The following is a 26,158-nucleotide window of genomic DNA, read 5'->3' on the forward strand; positions in this document are numbered from 1 at the left end:
CCTGGGCCGTTGGTAGCTTCGGGAGGGCCACGAAGTGGGCCGCCTTGGAGAATCGGTCCACTATCGTGAGGATGACGGTGTTTCCCTAGGACGGCGGAAGGCCCGTGACAAAATCCAGGCCGATGTGAGACCAGGGGCGATGAGGCACGGGCAGCGGCTGTAGCAATCCCGATGTTTTGCGGTGGTCGGCCTTGCCCCTGGCGCAGGTGGTACAGGCCTGGATGTAACCCCAGACGTCGGCCTCCAGGGACGCCCACCAGAAGCGCTGCCGGATGACTGCCATGGTTCTTCGCACCCCAGGATGACAGGAGAGCTTAGAAGTCCAGAACAGCAGCCCTAGCTTCTGGTGGGACGTAGAGTCTATTCTTCGGCCCGGTTCTGGGGTCCGGGTTTCGTGCCAGGGCCTCCCGGACGGTCTTCTCCACGTCCCAGGTGAGGGTGGCCACGATAGTGGACTCAGGGATAATGGGATCCGGGGGATCCGACGACTCCGTTCTGACTTCGTCTTCATGTACCCGGGACAAAGCGTCTGATTTTTGGTTTTTGGTCCCGGGACGGTAGGTGATCCGGAAGTCAAAACGGCCGAAGAACAGTGACCAGCGGGCTTGCCTGGGATTCAGCCGCTTGGCGGTCCTGATATACTCCAGGTTCCGGTGGTCAGTGAATGGCACGGACGTTCCCTCCAACAGATGTCTCCACTCCTCAAGAGCCTCTTTCACCACAAGGAGTTCTCGATTGCCGACGTCATAGTTCCGTTCGGCCGGGGTCAACCTGCGGGAAAAATAGGCACACGGGTGAAGGACCTTATCGGTCTTCCCGCTCTGGGACAGCACGGCTCCTATCCCTGAGTCTGAGGCATCCACTTCAACCACTAACTGGCGGCTAGGATCGGGCTGCACCAGAACGGGTGCAGACGAGAAACGCCGTTTCAACTCCTTGAACGCGGCATCGCAACGATCCGACCAGGTGAAGGGAACTTTTGGCGAGGTCAGGGCTGTCAGGGGGCTAACTACCTGACTGTAGCCCTTAATGAACCTCCTGTAGAAATTTGCAAAGCCGAGGAACTGTTGCAGCTTCCTACGGCTTGTGGGTTTGGGCCAGTCTCTCACCACCGCAACCTTGGCCGGATCAGGAGCGACGGAGTTGGAGGAGATGATGAACCCCAGGAAGGACAAAGACGTGCGGTGGAACTCACACTTCTCGCCCTTCACAAACAGCCGGTTCTCCAACAACCGCTGCAGGACCTGACGTACATGCTTAACATGGGTCTCAGGGTCCGGAGAAAAGATGAGTATATCGTCCAGATATACGAAGACGAACCGGTGCAGGAAATCCCGCAAGACATCATTAACCAATGCTTGGAAAGTTGCGGGAGCGTTTGTGAGACCGAACGGCATGACCAGGTACTCAAAGTGACCTAAGGGGGTGTTAAATGCCGTCTTCCACTCGTCTCCCTTCCGGATCCGAACCAGGTGATACGCATTTCTAAGATCGAGCTTGGTGAAGATTTGGGCTCCATGCAGGGGTGTGAACACCGAATCCAACAGGGGCAACGGGTATCGGTTGCGAACCGTGATCTCGTTCAGTCCCCTATAATCAATGCATGGACGAAGACCGCCGTCTTTTTTACCCACAAAAAAGAAACCTGCACCCATCGGGGAGGTGGAATTCCGGATCAACCCGGCGGCTAACGAGTCCCGGATGTAGGTCTCCATTGATTCGCGCTCAGGCCGTGAGAGGTTGTACAGCCTGCTGGACGGGAACTCACTGCCCGGAACCAAATCAATGGCACAATCATAAGGACGGTGGGGGGGAAGGGTGAGCGCTAGATCCTTGCTGAACACGTCGACAAGGTCATGGTACTCCACCGGCACCATCCCCAGATTGGGTGGGACTCTGACCTCCTCCTTAGCCTGGGAGCCGGGAGGAACCGAGGAACCTAAACACACCCGATGGCAGGTTTCGCTCCACTGAACCACTACCCCGGACGGCCAATCGATCCGGGGATTGTGTTTCAACATCCAGGGAAACCCCAAAATCACTCGGGAGGTAGCAGGAGTCACAAAAAACTCGATCTCCTCCCGGTGATTTCCGGACACCACCAGGGTTACAGGTGGTGTCTTATGCGTGATTGGAGGGAGTAGGGAGCCATCTAGTGCTCGCACCTGCACAGGCGAGGTAAGCGCCACCAGAGGGAGCCCTATCTCCCTGGCTCATCTGCTATCCAACAGATTCCCTTCAGAGCCCGTGTCCACCAGTGCTGGGGCTTTCAGGGTTGATTCCTCATAAAGGATCGTAACTGGGAGTCGTGTGGCAATGTGGGTGTGTCCCACGTGAATGTCTCGGCCCACCCTTAGCCCAGTCTCTAGGGGCGGGCGTTGGTGTTTAACCGCTCGGGGCAGCCTCTCACTTGGTGCTCTGTCGAGCCACAATTAAAACATACGCCGTGGGCCTGCCTCCTCTGTGCATCTGGTGCCCTAAATGTTGCCCTGCTCGTGTCCATAGCTTCGTCAGCAGGGGGAGCTGTAGCCACACGGAGCGCCGGAGCCGTGGAGCGTGGGGAAGGCGGGACGCGGTCAGAACCGGAAGGGAGAGGGACGGCGCGTGCCCGGCCACGCCCTTCGTCTCGTTCCCGACGACGTTCTTCTAACCGATTGTCTAATCGTATGACCAGATCGATAAGCCCATCTAAATCCCGCGGTTCATCCTTAGCCACCAGGTGCTCCTTAAGAACCAATGACAGTCCGTTTACAAAGGCGGCGCGGAGGGCAGTGCTATTCCAGCCGGACCTCACAGCCGCGATGCGGAAGTCGACTGCATAGGCAGCTGCGCTCCGACGCCCCTGTCTCATTGACAGCAGCACTGTTGAAGCGGTTTCTCCTCTATTGGGATGATCGAACACGGTTCTGAACTCCCTCACAAACCCATCATATGTCTGAAGGAGCCGTGAGTTCTGCTCCCAGAGCGCTGTAGCCCAAGCGCGTGCCTCACCGCGAAGCAGGTTTATTACATAAGCTACCTTGCTAGCATCGGTCGCGTACATAACAGGACGCTGTGCGAAGACGAGCGAACACTGCATAAGAACATCCGCGCACGTCTCCACACAGCCTCCGTACGGCTCTGGGGGGCTTATGTATGCTTCCGGGGAAGGTGGGAGGGGTCGTTGAACAACCAGTGGAACGTCTATGTTACGTACAGGGTCTACGGGAGGGAGAGCCGCAGCGGCGCCCGGAGGGCGCGCTTCCACCTGCGCGGCGAGAGCCTCCACCCTGCGGTTCAGGAGGACGTTCTGCTCGGTCATCAAATCTAACCGAGTCGTGAAAGCGGTGAGGATCCGCTGCAACTCACCGATTACCCCTCCTGCGGACGCCTGCACGTGCTGTTCTTCCATTGGCCGTTCAACAGCCGGTTGACGCCCCTCGGGATCCATGACGAGGGCCGAGATATCCTGTTGGGAAAGTGTCAGTACACGGACCCACAACAGGGGGCGCAAATGAACGGACAATGAAGAAAGTCAAATAACAAAGCCAGCAGTACCTCCTCTTCAGCGGCCCACACAACAGACATGAGCTGAATCCATCAGTATCCTCTGAGCTGCTTTCAAGACAGACTCTTCATAGAGTGAGCTGAGGGACTGATATTGTTTCTTTTCAATTATCTTCATTGCATTGTCAGTTTGTCTGTTAAGTTTTGTTTTAAGTTGTACAGAGAGGTTGCTGTACCAGGCAGTCATGCCATATCTGACTAGGCTCTCTAGCACTGCCTGGTAAAATAACAACATTATTTTTTGATTGACTCCATACAAACGAAGTCTACGAAGGAAATAAAGTCTCTGATGGAGTCGAGAAGACAAACTGTCCACATGTACAGTCCAGCTGAGAGTATTGTCTATGTTCAGCCCCAAGTACTTGTATGAGCTGACCTGGTCAATAGGAGTACCATGTATGACCACAGGAGTATGGTCCCCAACAGTCCTTGGATCCAGAATAATTTCCTTGGTTTTATTAACATTTAAAACCAAGTGGTTGTCATCACACCACTGCACAAAGTGTTTCACTTCAGAGAAGTACTTTGTTGGACTTGAGTCTTTGTGCAGTAGGCTCAAAATGGCTGTGTCATCAGAAAATTTAAAAACAAAGTTATTACAGTATGTATGCCCAGAAGGAACCTATCCCGTGGGCTATGTTCTCAATGCCTGAAAGGAGTGGCGCACGGCGTGCTTGGCGCCACTGTCCGTGGAAGACGTCAAGGATTTATTCCTATTTGTCTTTATGGTAGGTGGGCTTCTGCAGTTAGGATTATGCACTGCCCTGATCTACCGTACAACTAGCAAGACAGCTGCCACAACCCCACTTCTGTCCGTCATGATTATCAAGGTTGGCAAGCCTGTACAGTCTCAGACTGCGTTGACTCTTAAACGCAAGTTGGAATTCATCTCGGAGCAGCTGTTTGCCCTGCAAAGGCATTGATGTTGGAGACCAATAAATATTCATTCACACAATTGGATCTGGACAATTAAGAGAAGCCGCATTTGGCTCTGTGTTTCTCTGCCTAACCCAAATACGGCAGCCTTATCAGCTACCAAAGGTCAAAATGCCAGCTTGTTTTTCCTCCAGAAGATTTCAACAGCCCTGGTGATGCAGAAGGCTCTGTTCTCATCTGCCCTTCCCCACAGTCTGTGGTTGTTGTCAAGGCCAATTCAGACTCTATGCATACACGGACAGAGACTGATATGAACCACCTGCACACATGTACATGATCCTCCTCATCTTAGTCTCTCTTAGTAACCGCTCACTTGATACAAAGTCATTCCAGTGGTACCCAAGGATCCTCCAAAGACACCTAGTACCAGTGACCTCAAATCATCACCTTAGGGCACTGGTTAGCATCCAAGTGTGACAACCATACATCAAGACAGGCAGCACCAGGACCCTAAAGACTTGGACCTTCATTTGGCTGCAAAGATATCAGCATCTCCAAACACCTCTGTCTCGGGACCTCCATAAGCTCTTCCCAGGAGTCTCTCAGTCTCAAAAGCCGAGGACTCTGAGACATGTATGTCACTGCCAAGATCAGTGAATTTCTCTGAAGTATTTGCGCAGTGTTTTTTTTTTTTTTTTTATATCGTCTCTGTTCACCACCACAGTGGAGTTCAAAGAAAACATTTAGGGTGGGCTTGCAGTTTAGACCTTTAGCTTTAATTCAGTGGGTTTAGCAGAAATGTTGCATTAACATTTTAGGAACTACATGAATGTGAAACTCGAATTTCATTTTCAGAGCCCATGAATAATTGAACAATGTATTTTTTTTTAATACAAATCATTACTCGGTAGCTTCCATCACTCATCTCATTGTTAAACAGTTTTAACTCCAGACACATTTACAATACCACTGTTTGTATTTCTTAATGACTGGTGTAAATGAAGTCCAAGACATACATTAGGTATTCAGTTACTTGGAAATGTTCATGTATCCATCCCCTGACTTCTCTAAAGGAAACTGTCTGTAAAAGTGGTGATATTTATTACAAATGATGCTTATCTTTAGTTTGTCTATCAAAAATAAACTGTTCCCAAAGTTATTTATTTCATTTCATATCTATGCAACAATAATACTCAGCGAAAACACGACACAAACCCAAAGTCTAAATCAAGTGCTTCTGAAGGAGCCACATCATTTATTTATTCATTCCAATCTGGGTCAATCAGTGTCAATGCATTAGTTAGGCTCTATTAGTCAGCATTAATGTACTTCTTAATTATTTGTTCGTGGACAGACTTAAGTTAGAGCATTAATCTGCTTGTGTTTCTGTGTCTGTGATTGTAAATGTTCACAAAGTGTTGCAGTAAAATGTGCTTCTGAAGCAGATTTTCATTCATTTTTCACAAAGACCGAAAACATTTGTATGTTTCCGAACATTACAGATTTAAAGCCACCCAAATACGCTCTTTGTTTTCAACAGTCAGATGCACAAACTCTGTTACGTGTGTATCTACTGCACTGAATGAAATCAGCATGGCAGGACTGCAGTAATGCCCAGTGTTGTGGTTTCACTTTTTTGCAGAAGAAGGGATTGGCAGTTCAATGACAACGTGTTCTCTCTCTTAACTATACACAAAGCTGTTGAACTAAGGTGATAAAGCCCTGGAGATTTATTGGATTAAATAAGTTAATTTGGAATTCCATTGTGCACATGGATGCTGGTCCAAGCCAAAGGGCAAGTCCATTGAAAATGAGGAATAATGCTGGAGTAGAATGGGAATGTGGCATAATTCAAGCAACGGAAAGTCAATATGTTGAAAGGTTTTGATAAAAACTGGGATTACTCCTTTGCTGTAGAAACATAAGAGGGACCCAAATTGGAAAATGCGCTCATAGTATGATGGATGTGGAAATACATGAATTCATAGAGGTCACCCAGGTCACTGAATAGCCTCAATCCACTGAAGACTACTGAACCAATTTGGGAATATATCATTTAATCCTTTTTCATTTTTAAAATTTACAAATGAGGATTTTAATGGCCTATCTCTGCCAAAAAGTACCCATGGACTTGTCTGTTTTTGCAGAAAAAAGAAATCCTTATTTGTACATTGAAAAACAAAATCCCCCCCAAAAAAGGTATTATTTTCTGACACACTAGAATGCTGTCAAGTACAAAAATTATATTACACAAGAATTGATTTGGCATAGAATCAAAAACAAAAAGTAAATTTTCTCCAAACAGATAGCTTTGAGTTACCTGTTTTTTCAAAGGAACTCCATTCATTTGTTGCAAATGTGAATGGAACAAAATACTTTTTACGATCATTAAGATAACATGTAACACTGTTACAACCACTGAACAATGAGGGCCTGACAACGGTCCCTGTCGATACAACATTTATGGAACAAAAGCGTTGGTAGGACGCTTCATCCCAGCATTTTCATTCCAAAAACTGCTGCAGGTGGGTGGACATCAACACATAGCTAACAACAAGCCCACAGTGTATATGGTGACACACTCACCAGCACCACTGTGAGTCTGTCCAATCTGCTCCCATACGTGACCTTTTCTGTCTCTATTGTGATTGTGAGTTTTTAACCCTCCAATGACAAATCAGCCAGGATGGGGCACATACGTAGAATAGTGCTCCATCTGTACGTACGTCCATGTGCCACATTTATCTTTTAACACTGTAACTTATGAACACCATATCCAATTTATTGCAAAACTGATATGAATAATGGTTAACTATGTGTTCTCACCCTTTGAACTTTTCAGAAATCGATCATTCAGTATTATTTTTTACAACAGAGCCATGGGCACTGTGTGTTTGAATTATTGGGGCAGTGTTAAATGTACATGTACGAGGTCTATTAGAAAAGTATCCGACCTTATTATTTTTTTCAAAAACCATATGGATTTGAATCACGTGTGATTACAACAGACATGCTTGAACCCTTGTGGGCATGCAAGAGTTTTTTCACGCCTGTTGGTTACGTCATTCGCCTGTGGGCAATCTTTGAGTGAGGAGTGGCCCACCCTCTCATTGATTTTTTCATTGTTTAGGAATGGCTCAAAGACTGCTGCTTTGTTTGATCAAAATTTTTTCAAAACTGTAAGGCACAACTGAGTGGACACCATTCGATAAATTCAGCTGGTTTTCGGTAAAAATTTTAATGGCTGATGAGAGATTTTGGTCTGGTAGTGTCGCCGTAAGGACGGCCCACGGTGCCTGACGGCGATCTGTGCTTCGAGGCGGCAGCGTCTCGCCGTTTCAAGTTGAAAACTTCCACATTTCAGGCTTTGTTGACCCAGTAAGTCGTCAAAGAACAGAGAACTTTCAGAAGAAGTCAGCATGAGGAGTTTATTCGGACATTCCATTGTTAACGGACATTTTGTAATGAAAGAACATGCGGGCAGAGTCGCATGTCGGGACGGATCCGACCAGGGGGGGTCGCGACAGGAAAAACACCTCCGTTGGAAACCTTAACGGGCAAGTTGGAACATGTCCAAGCTGTTAAACAATTTCTCAGTTACTCACTTGTTGAAAGCCATCAAAAGCCGCCTGAATTTTACAAATGGTTTTCAACATGGAGGTGTTTTTCCTGTCGCAGCGCACACAGATTCACAGAATTTGCGCGCACGTCTTTCATTAAAAAATGTCCTTAAACAGTGGAATGTCCGGATAAAGTCCTCATGCCGGCCTCTTCTGAATCTTCTCTGTTCTCTCACGACATCCTGGGTGAATTAAGCCTTAAATTAGAATGTTTTCAGGTCGAAACAGGCCGACGACGGCACCTGGAAGCGCTGCGCGACGTCCCGCTCTGTGGGAAGTCCTTACACCGACAGAAACACCCCATAATCTCTCATCAGCCGTTAAACTTTTCACCGAAAACCAGCTTAATTTCTCGAATAGTGTCCACTCGGATATTCCTCACAGGTCCAGAAAAATTTTTGATAAAGCAACGCGCGCCGTCTCGAGCAGCGTGTGAAACAAAGGAATTCAGCCGAGAGGGCTGAACCACATCTCACTCAAGGCCTGCCCACAGGGAAATGACGTCACCGACACGTGTGAAAAACTCATGCATGCGCACGAGGGTTCAAGCATGATTGGTGTAATCACACATCATTCAAATCCATATAGTTAAAAAAAAAATAAAAGTGTTGGTTTCTTATCTAACAGACCTCGTATATAACATCCATCCATCCATCCGTTTTCTTCCACTTTATCCGGAGTCGGGTCGCAGGGGCAGCAGCTCAAGCAAAGCTGACCAGACCTCCCGACCCACACAGACCTCCTCCAGCTCCTCCGGGGGCACCCCAAGGCGTTCCCAAGCCAGCCGAGAGATGTAGTCCCTCCAGCGTGTCCTGGGTCTTCCCCGGGGCCTCCTCTCAATGGGACGTGCCTGGAACACCTCTCCGGGAGGCGTCCAGGAGGCATCTGGAAAAGATGCCCGAGCCACCCTTAACTGACTCATTTCGACGTGGAGGAGCAGCGGCTCGACTCCGAGCTCCTCCCGAGTGACCGAGCTCCTCACCCTCTCTCTAAGGGAGCGCCCAGCCATCCTGCGGAGGAAACTCATCTCGGCCGCTTGTACTTGCGATATCGTTCTTTTGGTCATGAGCCAAATCTCATGACCATAGGTGAGGATCGGAACGTAGATCGATAGGTAAATCGAGAGCTTTGCCCCCCTACTCAGCTCTCTCTTCACCACGACGGTCCGATACAGCGACCGCATCACTGCAGATGCTGCACCGATCCATCTATCGATCTCATGCTCCATCCGTCCCTCACTCGTGAACAAGATCCCGAGATACTTAAACTCCTCCACTTGAGGCAAGGACACTCCACCGACCTGAAGAGGGCAAAGCACCTTTTTCCGGTCGAGAACCATGGCCTCGGATTTGGAGGTGCTGATTTTCATCCCGGACGCTTCACACTCGGCTGCAAACTGCCCCAGTGCATGCTGAAGGTCCTGATTTGATGAAGCCAACAGAACCACATCATCCGCAAACAGCAGAGACGAGATTCTGTGGTTCCCAAACCAGACCCCCTCTACACCCTGGCTGCGCCTAGAAATTCTGTCCATAAAAATAATGAACAGAACCGGTGACAAAGGGTAGCCCTGGCGGAGGCCAACGTGCACTGGAAACAGGTTTGACTTACTACCGGCAATGTGAACCAAGCTCCTGCTGCGGTCGTACAGGGACCGGATAGCCCTTAAGCCCCGTTTACACATAGACGGTAAACTCTCCCGGAAGCGTCCCAGCAGAGATTTTGCCCCCTCTGGGCCATTTTAGGGATCAAACGCCGTAGTTAACGCCAGCACACGGGGGCGTGATTTGGTTCTGGCTTCACCGGGAATCGTCGAAAAAATTATTCAACATGTCGAATAATTCCGGGAGCGGTCCCGGAGAGGTGGCCTGACGACGGAGACAACACAAACAACAGCGTTTGATACTTTTTAATCGCCGTGTCATCCCGCCCCTTCCTGTACTGCCGCAGTTTACACCGCCGTAATTGCCGGCCGGCGTTGTATCCCTAACCAACGGCGTGTAAAATGGCGATAGAGCCCACATCGGCATCCTCAACGGTGTTTTAACCAGCGACAGAGGCAGACAAAATGGCGGCACTAGCGGACAGTATGCTGTTCTAAACGCCACCTCCTGGCAAATGGCTGATAGGCAGTGGTCAGTATAAAAACGCTAGGGCACTGCATGCGGGTCTCTCACTCGCGGCCAGCTCCAGATATTTTTGCAGAGAAGCTCCAGTATACCTCCTAAAATACACTCAACAAAAAATATAAACGCAACACTTTTGGTTTTGCTCCCATTTTGTATGAGATGAACTCAAAGATCTAAAACTTTTTCCACATACACAATATCACCATTTCCCTCAAATATTGTTCACAAACCAGTCTAAATCTGTGATAGTGAGCACTTCTCCTTTGCTGAGATAATCCATCCCACCTCACAGGTGTGCCATACCAAGATGCTGATTAGACACCATGATTAGTGCACAGGTGTGGCTTAGACTGTCTACAATAAACGGCCACTCTGAAAGGTGCAGTTTTGTTTTATTGGGGGGGAGATACCAGTCAGTATCCAGTGTGACCACCATTTGCCTCACACCTCCTTCGCATAGAGTTGATCAGGTTGTCAATTGTGGCCTGTGGAATGTTGGCCCACTCCTCTTCACTGGCTGTGCGAAGTTGCTGGATATTGGCAGGAACTGGTACACGCGGTCGTATACGCCGGCCCAGAGCATCCCAAACATGCTCAATAGGTGACATGTCCGGTGAGTATGCTGGCCACGCAAGAACTGGGACATTTTCAACTTCCAAGAATTGTGTACAGATCCTTGCAACATGGGGCCGTGGATTATCCTGCTGCAACATGAGGTGATGTTCTTGGATGTTGGCACAACAATGGGCCTCAGGATCTCGTCACGGTATCTCTGTGCATTCAAAATGCCATCAATAAAATGCACCTGTGTTCTTCGTCCATAACAGACACCTGCCCATACCATAACTCCACCGCCACCATGGACCACTCGATCCACAACAATGACATCAGAAAACAGTTCACCCACACGACGCCACACACGCTGTCTGCCATCTGCCCTGAACAGTGTGAACCGGGATTCATCCGTGAAGAGAACACCTCTCCAACGTGCCAAACACCAGTGAATGTGAGTATTTGCCCACTCAAGTCGGTTACGACGACGAACTGGAGTCAGGTCAAGACCCCGATGAGGACAACGAGCATGCAGATGAGCTTCCCTGAGACGGTTTCTGACAGTTTGTGCAGAAATTCTTTGGTTATGCAAACCGATTGTTTCAGCAGCTGTCCGAGTGGCTGGTCTCAGACAATCTTGGAGGTGAACATGCTGGATGTGGAGGTCCTGGGCTGGTGTGGTTACACGTGGTCTGCGGTTGTGAGGCTGGTTGGATGTATTGCCAAATTCTCTGAAAAGCCTTTGGAGACTGCTTATGGTAGAGAAATGAACATTCAATACACGAGCAACAGCTCTGGTTGACATTCCTGCTGTCAGCATGCCAATTGCACGCTCCCTCAAATCTTGCGACATCTGTGGCATTGTGCTGTGTGATAAAACTGCACCTTTCAGAGTGGCCTTTTATTGTGGGCAGTCTAAGGCACACCTGTGCACTAATCATGGTGTCTGATCAGCATCTTGATATGGCACACCTGTGAGGTGGGATGGATTATCTCAGCAAAGGAGAAGTGCTGACTATCACAGATTTAGACTGGTTTGTGAACAATATTTGAGGGAAATGGTGACATTGTGTATGTGGAAAAAGTTTTAGATCTTTGAGTTCATCTCATACGAAATGGGAGCAAAACCTAAAGTGTTGCGTTTATATTTTTGTTGAGTGTAAAATTGGCAGCGGCAAGGACTTACTAAGAGGTCTGGTTCAGAAGCAGAGGGTAGCCCTGTGGTGGAAACGAGCAACACGTTGAGGAGGGGAAAAGGAGAGAAAAGAAAAGGCTGCGAGATGAGCTCCCTGTCACTCCCTCCCCCTGCACTGATAGCTGCTTCAGCCTATTATACTCTGGGGGCGGTGCCTATAAGCAAAAGTTCCTGGAGTAATGCAGGATTTGCCTGGATAAATCCAGCGGTACACAGGGCATTATCGGCGGCAGCAGAACACCGCCCTTCTGACGCGTGTCTTAACCTGCGATTGTAAAGGATAGAACTGAGTATTAACCCCCATTGCCTGACATGTGCCAGATGCTACCGCGTCAAAACTCTGCTTTATTCGGCAGATTTAGCGGCGTTTTATCTGCGTATTTGCGGCTAGTACGGCACTCAAAATGCTGGTGAAATGCTCCGCCCCTTTCCACCGCGAAAACAACCGGAACTACTGCGAACGTCAGTCTACGTACTACCCGCGGACAAAACCGTCTGTGTAACCTGGGCTTTAGCAAAGGACCCCGGACCCCGGACTCCTGGAGCACCCCCTGCAGGGTGCCCCGAGGGATATGGTCGAACGCCTTCTCCAGATCCACAAAACACATGTGGACTGGTTGGGTGAACTCCTATGAACCCTCGAGCACCCGATGGAGCATGTAGAGCTGGTTCAGTGTGCCACCGTAAACAGTGCTGGTGGAGAGCTGCTTCCGCCTCCTGAGGCGTCGGACGGTTTGCCAGAATCTCTTCGAGGCCGACCGATAGTCCTCCTCCATGGCCTCCTCAAACTCCTCCCAGACCCAAGTTTTTGTCTCTGCAACTGCACAGGCTGTGGCACGCTTGGCCTACCGGTACCTGTCAGCTGCCTCCGGGGTCCCACCTACCAACAAAGATAAGTAGGACTCCTTCTTCAGCTTGACGTCATCCCTTACTTCCGGCGTCCACAACTGGGTTCGGGGATTGCCACCGCGACAGGCACCAGAGACCTTGTGACCACAGCTACGAGCAGCCACATCAACAATGGAGGTAGAGAACATGGTCCACTCGGACTCCATGTCTCCAACCTCCCCCGGGATCTGGGAGAAGTTCTCCTGGAGGTGGGAGTTGAAGACCTCGCTGACAGAGGATTCCACCAGTCGTTCCCAGCAGACCCTGATGATACGTTTGGGCCTGCCAGGTCTGACCGGCTTCCTCCCCTCCCAGCGGATCCAACTGACCACCAGGTGGTGATCGGTCGATAGCTCTGCCCCTCTCTTCACTCGAGTGTCCGACACATGTGACCGAAGGTCAGATGATACGACTATAAAGTCGATCATCGACCCCTGGCTCAGGGTGTCCTGGTGCCACGTGCACTTATGGACACCCTTGTGCTCGAACATGGTGTTTGTGATGGACAAACTGTGACTAGCACAGAAGTCCAACAACTGAACACCAATCGGGTTCAGATCAGGGAGGCCGTGCTTCCTGATCACCCCCCTCCAGATCTAACTGTCGCCGCCCACGTGGGCGTTGAAATCCTCCAGGAGAACAATGGAGTCCCCAGTCGGAGCGCTCTCTAGGACCCCTCCCAGTGACTCCAGGAAGGTCAGGTACCCTGCACTGCTGCTCAGCCCATAGGCCGAGACAACGGTGAGACACCTGTCCCCAACCTGAAGGCATAGGGATGCGACCCTCTCGTTCACTGGAGTGAACTCCAACACATGGTGACTGAGCTGGGGAGCAACAAGCAATGCGACCCCAGCTCTCCGCCTCTCCCCATGGGCAACACCAGAAAAATAGAGTGTCCAGCCCCTCTCCAGCTGTTGGGTACCAGAGTCCATGCTGTGCATGGAGGTGAGCCCGACTATCTCTAGTCAGTATCTCTCAACCTCCCGCACAAGCTCAGGCTCCTTTCCCCACAGCGAGGTGACATTCCACGTCCCAACAACTAGGGGCTGTGAGCATGGACTGGGCCGCTGGGCCACCCGCCCTCGACCGCCACCCAATCCTCTCTGCACCCGACCCCCATGGCCCCCTCTGCAGGTGGTGAACCCACAGGAGGGCGGGCCCATGTTGCTCTTTTGGGCTGAGCCCGGCCGGGCCCCATGGGCTAAGGCCTGACCACCAGGTGCTCGCGCGCGAGCCCCAACCCCAGGCCTGGCTCCAGGGTGGGGCCCCGGCTCCGCCATACCGGGCGACGTCTCGGTCCTTGATTTTTTACTGGTCATGGAGGTTCTGAACTGCCCTTAGTCTGACCTGTCACCTGGGACCTGTTTGCCTTGGGAGACCCTATAAGCCCCCGACAACATAGCTCCTAGGATCATCTGAGTGCGCAAACTCCCCACCACGATAAGGTGGCAGCTAGAGGGGGAGCATGGGGAGTCATGCATGTATATAATATGCAAGACTTAATGTTTGTTTGACAAAGTTCAACTAATAAATATTTAATAAACATGTCATACAGGGGTAGGTGGAAATAGCCAAAACAAACTTGTTTGTCAGGGTGATGAGTCTTGCTCTATGTGACTGGTTGCCTGAAAAGGTGCTGCAGTGACGATGCTAATGCCCTTCTAAAACGTTCAGAGATTGCTGATATTTGAAGAGCTCAGAACAGCTGCACAACAAGGCAACATGCTCTGAAGAAAGATGCTGGGTGCAACGCTTTTTCTTGAGGCGGTTGCACACATTCTGATTTGGAACAAATGAAAAATATACACTGGTGCTCAGGAGAAATAAAAAAGTGTTCCATGGACATGGGCTCTTACAGGGCCATAATAACTGTAAATAGCTTTTATTGCTATAAATAACTGGTCTCACAGTACGTCTGTACAGCTAATGCTGGTGACCTTTGATCCAGAAAAATACATACACTGGTACTGTCCATGTGCAATAGTAATGTCAGTCATTGAGGCTATGGGATGGAGGTTTGCCAACACAACATTTGCTAAAAGCACAACTTAAATTGACTTGAGATACAAAAATCACATGATGAGCCAGAATCATGTGACATTCAAAAACACAGATTTGCAGAACACTCCACCAAACTATTCTACAATTAAACCTTCACTGATGCATATGTGGGGAACTGAAGCACTGTTTTGTGGTAGTTTGTTGGTGTCATTTCTGTTTAGGCTGCATTCACACTATGATATGAAGTGACTGATGCTGACCGACGTCGCAGATTCACAAAAATCTCGGTGAAACGGCGGCGAAGGCGTGCACCAGGGGTCCAAATTTCCTGCCTCCAATGCAGGTTGACTGCACGCAGTCAACAACAGCGTGTGGTTAAGCGTTGGGCTTGAGACCAGAGGATCCTCGGTTCAAATCCCAGCCTGACAGGAAAATCACTAAGGGCCCTTGGGCAAGGTCCTTAATCCCCTAGTTGCTTCCAGTGTGTAGTGAGCACCTTGTATGGTAGCACCCTCACATTGGGATGAATGTGAGGCATTATTGTAAAGCCTTTTGAGGGTCCGATGCAGATGGAAAAGCGCTATATAAATGCAGTCCATTTTACCCTTTAGTAGGGGTGATGTAGCAGTACTTCAACTCTTACTCGTGTTTTAGCATAAACACCTGAGATTTTAAGCATGTTGAAAATTTTCCAGGACCACGACGAATGTCAGTGTTGCCTGACTGACAACCATTTAGCTCCCATGGAGCCTGGTGGACATCACCGCTGGTTGATGTTAATCACCTTTTCACTCTCTGACAGCAAACGGCGGGCTAATCGTTAGCGCGTGAATGGGCCATTACATTACAAACAATAAGTAAGAAGTCCTTACCTCCATGGGGTCCAGAGGCTCTCCGTTCTTGAGCCAGCGGAAAGATGGCTTGGGCTTTGCGCTGGCCTTGCATTCCCACACTAGCGTGTCATCGATGGTCTTCTGGACATCCTGAGGCTTGTCAGTCAGGTGAGGGGCAGCTATGAGGTGACATATTAAATAGTGTATATAAGCATTATCAGCACTCTGCAGTTTTACAATAAATCAATGAACCAACCAGCTCAGCAATTAGCTTGTTAAAGAAACTGCAAAAGTCAGAAATCATAAATCCACTTCCAATTAAACCAAAGCTGACCTCTGCTTGAAAACTATACAACAGCTGGAGCAACTCACTGTGAATTTAAAATATCGACTTTACTATAAACCAGCTTGCAGATTTCTCTTTTCCCCCTAAAATAAAAAATCAGGTTTAGTGACCATTTGATCAGACTGTTTCATATGAGCTAGAACACAACATGGGTGGAAGACCGGCAACAAATGACCCGAAAGGACAAAGACAAAAGTGGTGGGAGTGTATCCAGCCCGGTGGGACAGTACAACAGACACATCTGTCAGAACTCAGCCACTGTTTGTTATATGAAATGATTTCATAGCTTGTCTGTGGTGACAGTGTCATAAGATAATCAATCAATCAATCAACCTTTTTTTATATAGCGCCAAATCACAACAAACAGTTGCCCCAAGGCGCTTTATATTGTAAGGCAAGGCCACACAATAATTATGAAAAACCCCAACGGTCAAAACGACCCCCCTGTGAGCAAGCACCTGGCTACAGTGGGAAGGAAAAACTCCCTTTTAACAGGAAGAAACCTCCAGCAGAACCAGGCTCAGGGAGGGGCAGTCTTCTGCTGAGACTGGCTGGGGCCGAGGGAAAGAACCAGGAAAAAGACATGCTGTGGAAGGGGGCAGAGATCGATCACTAATGATTAAATGCGGAGTGATGCATACAGAGCAAAAAGAGAAAGAAACAGTGCATCATGGGAACCCCCCCACAGTCTACGTCTAAAGCAGCATAACCAAGGGATAGTCCAGGGTCACCTGATCCAGCCCTAACTATAAGCCTTAGCGAAAAGGAAAGTTTTAAGCCTAATCTTAAAAGTAGAGAGGGTATCTGTCTCCCTGATCTGAATTGGGAGCTGGTTCCACAGGAGAGGAGCCTGAAAGCTGAAGGCTCTGCCTCCCATTCTACTCTTACAAACCCTAGGAACTACAAGTAAGCCTGCAGTCTGAGAGCGAAGCGCTCTAATGGGGTAATATGGTACTACGAGGTCCCTAAGATAAGATGGGACCTGATTATTCAAAACCTTATAAGTAAGAAGAAGAATTTTAAATTCTATTCTAGAATTAACAGGAAGCCAATGAAGAGAGGCCAACACGGGTGAGATATGCTCTCTCCTGCTAGTCCCCGTCAGTACTCTAGCTGCAGCATTTTGAATCAACTGAAGGCTTTTTAGGGAACTTTTAGGACAACCTGATAATAATGAATTACAATAGTCCAGCCTAGAGGAAATAAATGCATGAATTAGTTTTTCAGCATCACTCTGAGACAAGACCTTTCTGATTTTAGAGATATTGCGTAAATGCAAAAAGGCAGTCCTACATATTTGTTTAATATGCGCTTTGAATGACATATCCTGATCAAAAATGACTCCAAGATTTCTCACAGTATTACTAGAGGTCAGGGAAATGCCATCCAGAGTAAAGATCTGGTTAGAGACCATGCTTCTAAGATTTGTGGGGCCAAGTACAATAACTTCAGTTTTATCTGAGTTTAAAAGCAGGAAATTAGAGGTCATCCATGTCTTTATGTCTGTAAGACAATCCTGCAGTTTAGCTAATTGGTGTGTGTCCTCTGGTTTCATGGATAGATAAAGCTGGGTATCATCTGCGTAACAATGAAAATTTAAGCAATACCGTCTAATAATACTGCCTAAGGGAAGCATGTATAAAGTGAATAAAATTGGTCCTAGCACAGAACCTTGTGGAACTCCATAATTAACTTTAGTCCGTGAAGAAGATTCCCCATTTACATGAACAAACTGTAATCTATTAGACAAATATGATTCAAACCACCGCAGCGCAGTGCCCTTAATACCTATGACATGCTCTAATCTCTGTAATAGAATTTTATGGTCAACAGTATCAAAAGCAGCACTGAGGTCCAACAGAACAAGCACAGAGATAAGTCCACTGTCCGAAGCCATAAGAAGATCATTTGTAACCTTCACTAATGCTGTTTCTGTACTATGATGAATTCTAAAACCTGACTGAACCTCTTCAAATAGACCATTCCTCTGCAGGTGATCAGTTAGCTGTTTTACAACTACCCTCTCAAGAATCTTTGAGAGAAAAGGAAGGTTGGAGATTGGCCTATAATTAGCTAAGATAGCTGGGTCAAGTGATGGCTTTTTAAGTAATGGTTACTGCCACCTTAAAAGCCTGTGGTACATAGCCAACTAACAAAGATAAGTTGATCATATTTAAGATTGAAGCATTAAATAATGGTAGGACTTCCTTGAGCAGCCTGGCAGGAATGGGGTCTAATAAACATGTTGATGGTTTGGATGAAGTAACTAATGAAAATAACTCAGACAGAACAATCGGAGAGAAAGAGTCTAACCAAATACCGGCATCACTGAAAGCAGCCAAAGATAACGATACATCTTTGGGATGATTATGAGTAATTTTTTCTCTACTAGTCAAAATTTTGTTAGCAAAGAAAGTCATGAAGTCATTACTAGTTAAAGTTAATGGAATACTCAGCTCAATAGAGCTCTGACTCTTTGTCAGCCTGGCTACAGTGCTGAAAAGAAACCTGGGGTTGTTCTTATTTTCTTCAATTAGTGATGAGTAGAAAGATGTCCTAGCTTTACGGAGGGCTTTTTTATAGAGCAACAAACTCTTTTTCCAGGCTAAGTGAAGATCTTCTAAATTAGTGAGACGCCATTTCCTCTCCAACTTACGGGTTATCTGCTTAAGCTACGAGTTTGTGAGTTATACCACGGAGTCAGACACTTCTGATTTAAAGCTCTCTTTTTCAGAGGAGCTACAGCATCCAAAGTTGTCTTCAATGAGTATGTAAAACTATTGACGAGATACTCTAACTCCCTTACAGAGTTTAGGTAGCTACTCTGCTCTGTGTTGGTATATGACATTAGAGAACATAAAGAAGGAATCATATCCTTAAACCTAGTTACAGCGCTTTCTGAAAGACTTCTAGTGTAATGAAACTTATTCCCCACTGCAGGGTAGTCCATCAGGGTAAATGTAAATGTTATTAAAAAATGATCAGACAGAAGGGAGTTTTCAGGGAATACTGTTAAGTCTTCTATTTCCATACCATAAGTCAAAACAAGATCTAAGATATGATTAAAGTGGTGGGTGGACTCATTTACTTTTTGAGCAAAGCCAATAGAGTCTAATAATAGATTAAATGCAGTGTTGAGGCTGTCATTCTCAGCATCTGTGTGGATGTTAAAATCGCCCACTATAAGTAAGATAAGAGTTTTTGTAGTATATATTGCACCTTTTTTTGGGCCAAGAACATCAGGCTGGTGAGTCAGTCAGTCTGACTTTGAAGATGAATGATTCAGATATTTTTAATAAATTAAATTAGTGACTGAACCCATAACACGCACCACAAGATAAAGATAAAGTGATTCATTCTGATTTTCTTGTTAACTTTAGCACATATGTAACAGCACTGACCTCTTTCTCGGCATGAAACCGTATTGATGCTCACAGATACTCCCATCTTTTCTAAGCATAGTCTGCACTGCTCTTTCCCAACTTCACGCTGTGGCCAAACAACATCACCTTCATTGTTAAAAATCAGAACCACCACACTTCTTTTCCACACCTCAGTCATCCTCTCACTTTCCAAACCTTTATTAAACAATCTGGTTAGAAACTCCACTGTCATCTCTCCTAAACATTTATGCTTCCACTGGTATGCCATCTGGACCACCTGCCTTTCCACTCGTCATCCTCTTCATCCCATCCACATCATCCAGCTTTCTCTCCTTTTCACTTTCTTCATTCATCAGCTCCTGGAAATACTCCCTCCACCTTGTCAACACACTCTCCTCACTTCTCAGCACATTTTCATCCTTATCACTTTAACCTGTTGCACATCTTTTCCAGCACAGCATGCATACTTATAATGACTTGTGTGGCTTTGAATTTTTACTTTGGGGTCAGTGGTTCAACACTGTATTCTAAACTACTGGTTTTTGGTTGTTCATTGAGAGGAAATACTACTTGCCAACTTACTAATAATAACGTTCTATAGAGGCCCTGATTGGTGTTGATGCAAGAGTCAACAATTTACCTTGGATGGGAGGCCAGTCCATTGCTGGTTATTACCCCAGCCATGGCCAGTACCCATTTACTGCAACACTGCATGGATAAGTGTCTTATCCATGGAGAGACACAGGTAGTGTGACCAGGAATGAAATCCAGGTCTACTTATTGGTAGCCCAGCTGCTCTCACACTGAGCTGTCTTGTCCTCCTCACCGTTTTTGTATTGGGGACACATTGTGCTGTGGTGCATAATTACTCAAAGAGCTGTTTCAAAAACAAACATTGCATAAACTTAAAATTCACATTTCACTGGTGCCTGTAAACCAAGAGTCTTCCAAATAGCCCTCTGGACGACCAGCAAGCCGTAAGGTGGCTGCCAGTGTTGTGAGTCAGTCTGTTAAACTCAGTGTAACGTGACAGCAAGCTTCTTTGGGGAATTCAGAGGACAATCAAATACTTATTTTTTATTATTTCCTGTCCTAAACAGCTTCTGTTTGGAAGCTGGCTTCTTACGTTGCCAATTTAAAAGGCAAAACAATGAAACCAACAGCTGATGGAGAAATTTGGGAGGAATTCAGTTGTTTCTGCCTGATTATTCATCTTTGTATTTTTCCTATCTTTGTTGCCTGCGTTGCTGAGAGTGCATTGTACTTGAAAAGAACAGATACTCAGTCATTCAAAAAAACATTTGAAAGCTTACTGAGAATAAAGCCTTCTGAGTCTCCGTATGAGAATTATGATAATATTTTATCAAGCAGCGCTTTCTTTCTTTGTTCCTTTTATTTAAAACAACTCTACAATGAACAGAATGGGAAATGAGAAGAAAAAAACTTAATTGAAAACATATCACTGTGCAAAAAGCAAATCCGACTGGATACCCTGCAAACAACATTAGAAAAGAGACCTTCAAAAATATCAACAAGCATAGGAAAGTCTAATGTAAACAACATCTTACCAGGTCAATCTGAGCTGGAATAAACCAATTCCAAATCGTTCAGCAGCTGAAGCACGATCTAATTTCATAAATCCTCTGGAACTACAGAAGGACAATTAAACAGGAAATCAAAACAAGGCCACCACTTATTGTTCCTGTGCCAGCATCAGTTGGGTGTCACAAACACCGTGTCCCCATATTGATTCTGCTATTCTTCTATAGAGTTGATGGATGTCCCGCGTGCACGCCTGTCTATGGGAGTTTTAAAATGAGATTACAGATTTTTATCACCTGGCGTTCAGCCAGTCTGCCCGGCTTTGAGACAGAGACGGGACTTAAATCTCACAAGAAGCTCACAAATACAGTATAAAGGCAGTGACAGCTACACATTGTCAGAAAGCTTTGTTACTCACAAAATGACCACTATTCTACTGTGGAGGGTCCAACTATAGAGCTACATTGAAATCATTCAAAAAATAAATGTTTTAGGCAACCTAAATTGTTGATGTTGTCAATGACAAATTGAATTTGAAATGTCCAAATATTGTATAAAATATATAAAACTTGCTTGTGGTTTTGCTCCATCCCCCACCCACTTTCATAAATAGAGCTAATCAATTAGCACTCTACTAATGACATTTAAGTATATTTTTATTCTCAAACTTCCCACACATACGTGGGTGAGAACACACAACCTCCAGGATGGAAGGCAGGCACTCTGACAACAAGGCTAGAACCCAGGGGCACTAGCAGTGGCGGCTGCAGAGATTTTTTTCTGCAGGTGCTATGGGGAAGCTTGGCATTTTTACGAGGGTGTTACAAGCTCGTGTGTCACGACGGCTCTCTGCTACACCTCTGCCACATTCATGAGCATGTGGACACATAGCCACGTTCTGATCTGCGACAGTCACTAATGACATACGGAATGACCAAAATCACACACAAACCTAGGCAACTGTTCAATACAAATATTCACAGACATACACATGTAGCCTGTAGCCTCAGGGAAAAAAAATGCCAACAGCAGGCAGAGAGAAAATCTTTCCCTGACCATTGATGTCTTCATAACAGTACATAATGTCTGGTGTGGTTAAAAACAAAAGCATCAATGATTTGGTTGCTGTCCAGGGGCCATGTTCATTGAGGGGTAATTGCCAGGAGTGACACCGGGTCACTGGTTTGTCTGTGCCTGCTGCTGTTCCTCAGGCAGTTCTTTAGACAACACAGACTTCACTTCTTCACTTCTGGTCTATTTGATGAGTTTCAGTCAGGTTTCAGAATTCATCATAGTACAGAAACAGCATTAGTGAAGGTTACAAATGATCTTCTTATGGCCTCAGACAGTGGACTCATCTCTGTGCTTGTTCTGTTAGACCTCAGTGCTGCTTTTGATACTGTTGACCATAAAATTTTATTACAGAGATTACAGCATGGCATAGGTATTAAAGGCACTGCGCTGCGGTGGTTTGAATCATATTTATCTAATAGATTACAATTTGTTCATGTAAATGGGGAGTCTTCTTCACAGACTAAGGTTAATTATGGAGTTCCACAAGGTTCTGTGCTAGGACCAATGCTTCCCTTAGGCAGTATTATTAGAAAGCATTGCTTAAATTTTCATTGTTACGCAGATGATACCCAGCTTTATCTATCCATGAAGCCAGAGGACACACACAAATTAGTTAAACTGCAGGAATGTCTTACAGACATAAAGACATGGATGACCTCTAATTTCCTGCTTTTAAATTCAGATAAAACTGAAGTTATTGTACATGGCCCCACAAATCTTAGAAACATGGTGTCTAACCAGATCCTTACTCTGGATGGCATTACCCTGACCTCTAGTAATACTGTGAGAAATCTTGGAGTCATTTTTGATCAGGATATGTCATTCAAAGCGCATATTAAACAAATATGTAGGACTGCTTTTTTGCATTTACGCAATATCTCTAAAATTAGAAAGGTCTTGTCTCAGAGTGATGCTGAAAAGCTAATTCATGCATTTATTTCTTCTAGGCTGGACTACTGTAATTCATTATTATCAGGTTGTCCTAAAAGTTCCCTGAAAAGCCTTCAGTTAATTCAAAATGCTGCAGCTAGAGTACTGACAGGGACTAGAGAAGAGAGCATATCTCACCCATATTGGCCTCTCTTCATTGGCTTCCTGTTAATTCTAGAATAGAATTTAAAATTCTTCTTTTTACTTATAAGGTTTTGAATAATCAGGTCCCATCTTATCTTAGGGACCTCATAGTACCATATCACCCCAATAGAGCGCTTTGCTCTCAGACTGCAGGCTTACTTGTAGTTCCTAGGGTTTTTAAGAGTAGAATGGGAGGCACAGCCTTCAGCTTTCAGGCTCCTCTCCTGTGGAACCAGCTCCCAATTCGGATCAGGGAGACAGACACCCTCTCTACTTTTAAGATTAGGCTTAAAACTTTCCTTTTTGCTAAAGCTTATAGTTAGGGCTGGATCAGGTGACCCTGAACCATCCCTTAGTTATGCTGCTATAGACTTAGACTGAAGGGGGGTTCCCATGATGCACTGAGTGTTTCTTTTTATTTACCTCTATTTGCTCTGTATGCACCACTCTGCATTTAATCATTAGTGATTGATCTCTGCTCTCCTCCACAGCATGTCTTTTTCCTGATTTTCTCCCCTCAGCCCCAACCAGTCCCAGCAGAAGACTGCCCCTCCCTGAGCCTGGTTCTGCTGGAGGTTTCTTCCTGTTAAAAGGGAGTTTTTCGTTTCCACTGTCGCCAAGTGCTTGCTCACAGGGGGTCGTTTTGACCGTTGGGGTTTTTCTGTAATTATTGTATGGCTTTTGCCTTGCAATATAAAGTGCCTTGGGGCAACTGTTGTTGTGATTTGGCGCTATATAAATAAAATTGATTTGATTTGATTTCTTTCCAGTTCCACTTATGGATATTTGGGCAGCAAACACTGAACCATTTCAGCAATTTGAAATACACTCACTGCAGTACAACATCATCATTGATGCTGAAAAACTCGTCCATGCCTTTGTCTCCTCTAGGCTCAACAACTGTAACTCCTTGCCATTGGGATCTCTGGAAAAAAACCTTCGAAGGCTTCAATACATTCAAAACAGTGCAGCTATAATTCTGATGAGAGTATGTAAACAGGAGCGCATTACACCTTCACTGGCTCCCCATCACTTACAGAATCCATCTTAAGATTGCTCATCACCCACCAGTGCATCCATGGCAATGCCCCCACATACCTCAAAGACCTCCTCACTCCCCACACATCCTTCCCTCTGTTCATACAACACTAATCTTCTCCCTCCCCCTCACACCAAACTTCATGCCATGGGAGACAAGGCCTTCTGTTCAGCTGCTCCTCATATTTGGAACTCCCTCCCTGACCATCAGAGGGCTCCACAAACTGTGGAAGCTTTTTTAAAAAAAGCCTCAAGTCATACCTGTTTAGACAGGCCTATCACAGGTCTCAATAATTTGAATCTGTTGCATCTTAGTTTTTTATTCTATTTTATTATTCTATTGTATTTTATTTTGGTTTTAATGTACTCTGGTGACTGTTTTTATCTTAAGAGTTTCTGTTTTTATTCTCTTATTTATCCTTGGTTTTATTTTTTCCTGTAGCACTTTTATTAATGAAAGGTGCATTATAAATGAAATTTATTATTAATATTATTATCATGACATTGTGGAACGTGATGTCATTGAACGTCATGTTACACTCATTTTGTGTAAAACAATCAGTTCTGTTGATGAATGTTTATTTTCTTTTATGAGTGGAATATTTATCTAATCACATAAATCTGAAAATGCCAGAACATGTGGTTAAGAGTGTAATTTAACAGTCTAATTTAGCATATTATTATTATTATTATTATTTATTTATTTATTTATTTATTTTTCTTGTTGGTGGTGGAACAAAGTGCTGGCGTCCTCCAGCTCAGTCTGACAAACTCACCCAGAGCAGAGCAGACACTGAGGGACTTCTTTTAAAACTCTTAAAAAAAACCCTTAACAAGTAACTTCCATCATAACGAATTAACACATTTCCAGACGTCATCTTCCAAAACAAGGGTGTCATGTGCAGAACAGTTTTTATCTGTGATGACGAATTCTGGCAACAGGTCAAATTAAAAGACTTTATTTAATCCATGATCCAGCTTCTAAAGTTTTGCTTTTGTTGCTACATTAGCCCAACATCTTCTCTATTTTTGTGGAAGCATTACAGCGCTACATACAGGCCTGGCATGTGTACTACAGCATTTTCATGCGGTTTCACTGGATCTGTGAGAATGGAGATATTTGGAACACTTTTTGAAAATGATAAAGAAAAAGAGAGCAGAAGTTCAGTTTCTGTGTAGACAAGGCCTTAAAAACATGGGATGAAATTAAATTAAAATAATAAAAGAGGAATTAAGGAATTATTTTCTTGGGGTGCTATGGGGATGCTATGACAAATCCAGGGGAGCTCTAGCATGCTCTAGTGCCCCCCTGGCGCCGCCCATGGGCCCTAGCATCTGTCGTGAGACCATCTTTTAGCCTTGGGGATTGAGGTTCACCAACTCTTTCTGCACAGCACCATCTGCTGACCTCCACATACACACACACACACACACACACACACACACACATGCACACGGCCCAGGTTAGGGTTAAGGTCGGGTTAGGTGTAGGGCCAGCCCCGGGGCCAGTTCACTCCTGGGGCTAAGTTTGCATCGGACTGACTTCTCCTGTATCCATTTAGTTGATTTTGATTTGGCGATCAGCTGAAACCTTACATTTTGTGAAACGCTGTGTGACACATTGTCAATAGCCTGTAATCTAGCTTCACAATTACAAAGTGTACTTTTGGCTCTCATTTGTCATTATTTCCATCTTCTAGTTCAGGTCAGGTCTGTGAGCATGCACCAATGCCAATCATCGCCATATCCACCATTTTACAGAACCACCCAGGATCCTGAATAGCAAACAACCACGTGCACAACTGATCCATACCTACCACTCGAAAGTAGCCATCTATCTGCTACAGACACGTGAAATGTGGGCATCCACTTGGCCTTCTCCAGTTGCTAGGACCTTGCACGCTACATCATACCAAGAGAAATGTGCCACTTGTCCAAAATGTCATAGCTGATGTTCCCTCACAATGCAAGCGGCACTCATCATCTTGGTCTCCACAAGTACATAACTGCTCATTTTGCAAAAAGTCATTAAAGCAGTATGTAATGATCTTCCAAAAAGAC

The 26,158-nt window shown here is 45.9% G+C and overlaps 1 protein-coding gene across 1 annotated transcript in view; it reads right to left on the reverse strand.

The window, feature by feature from the left end:
* The window catches only part of cntn3a.1 (contactin 3a, tandem duplicate 1), a 439,231-nt gene that overhangs the window by 166,405 nt on the left and 246,668 nt on the right, over nt 1-26,158 (reverse strand). The window contains exon 9 of the mRNA XM_034173228.1: nt 15,680-15,819. Within this exon, the coding sequence (XP_034029119.1) occupies nt 15,680-15,819 (140 nt within the window). The remainder of the gene's footprint in view (nt 1-15,679; nt 15,820-26,158) is intronic.

Source organism: Thalassophryne amazonica, chromosome 6 (assembly GCF_902500255.1).
Source record: "Thalassophryne amazonica chromosome 6, fThaAma1.1, whole genome shotgun sequence".
NCBI lineage: Eukaryota > Metazoa > Chordata > Actinopteri > Batrachoidiformes > Batrachoididae > Thalassophryne > Thalassophryne amazonica.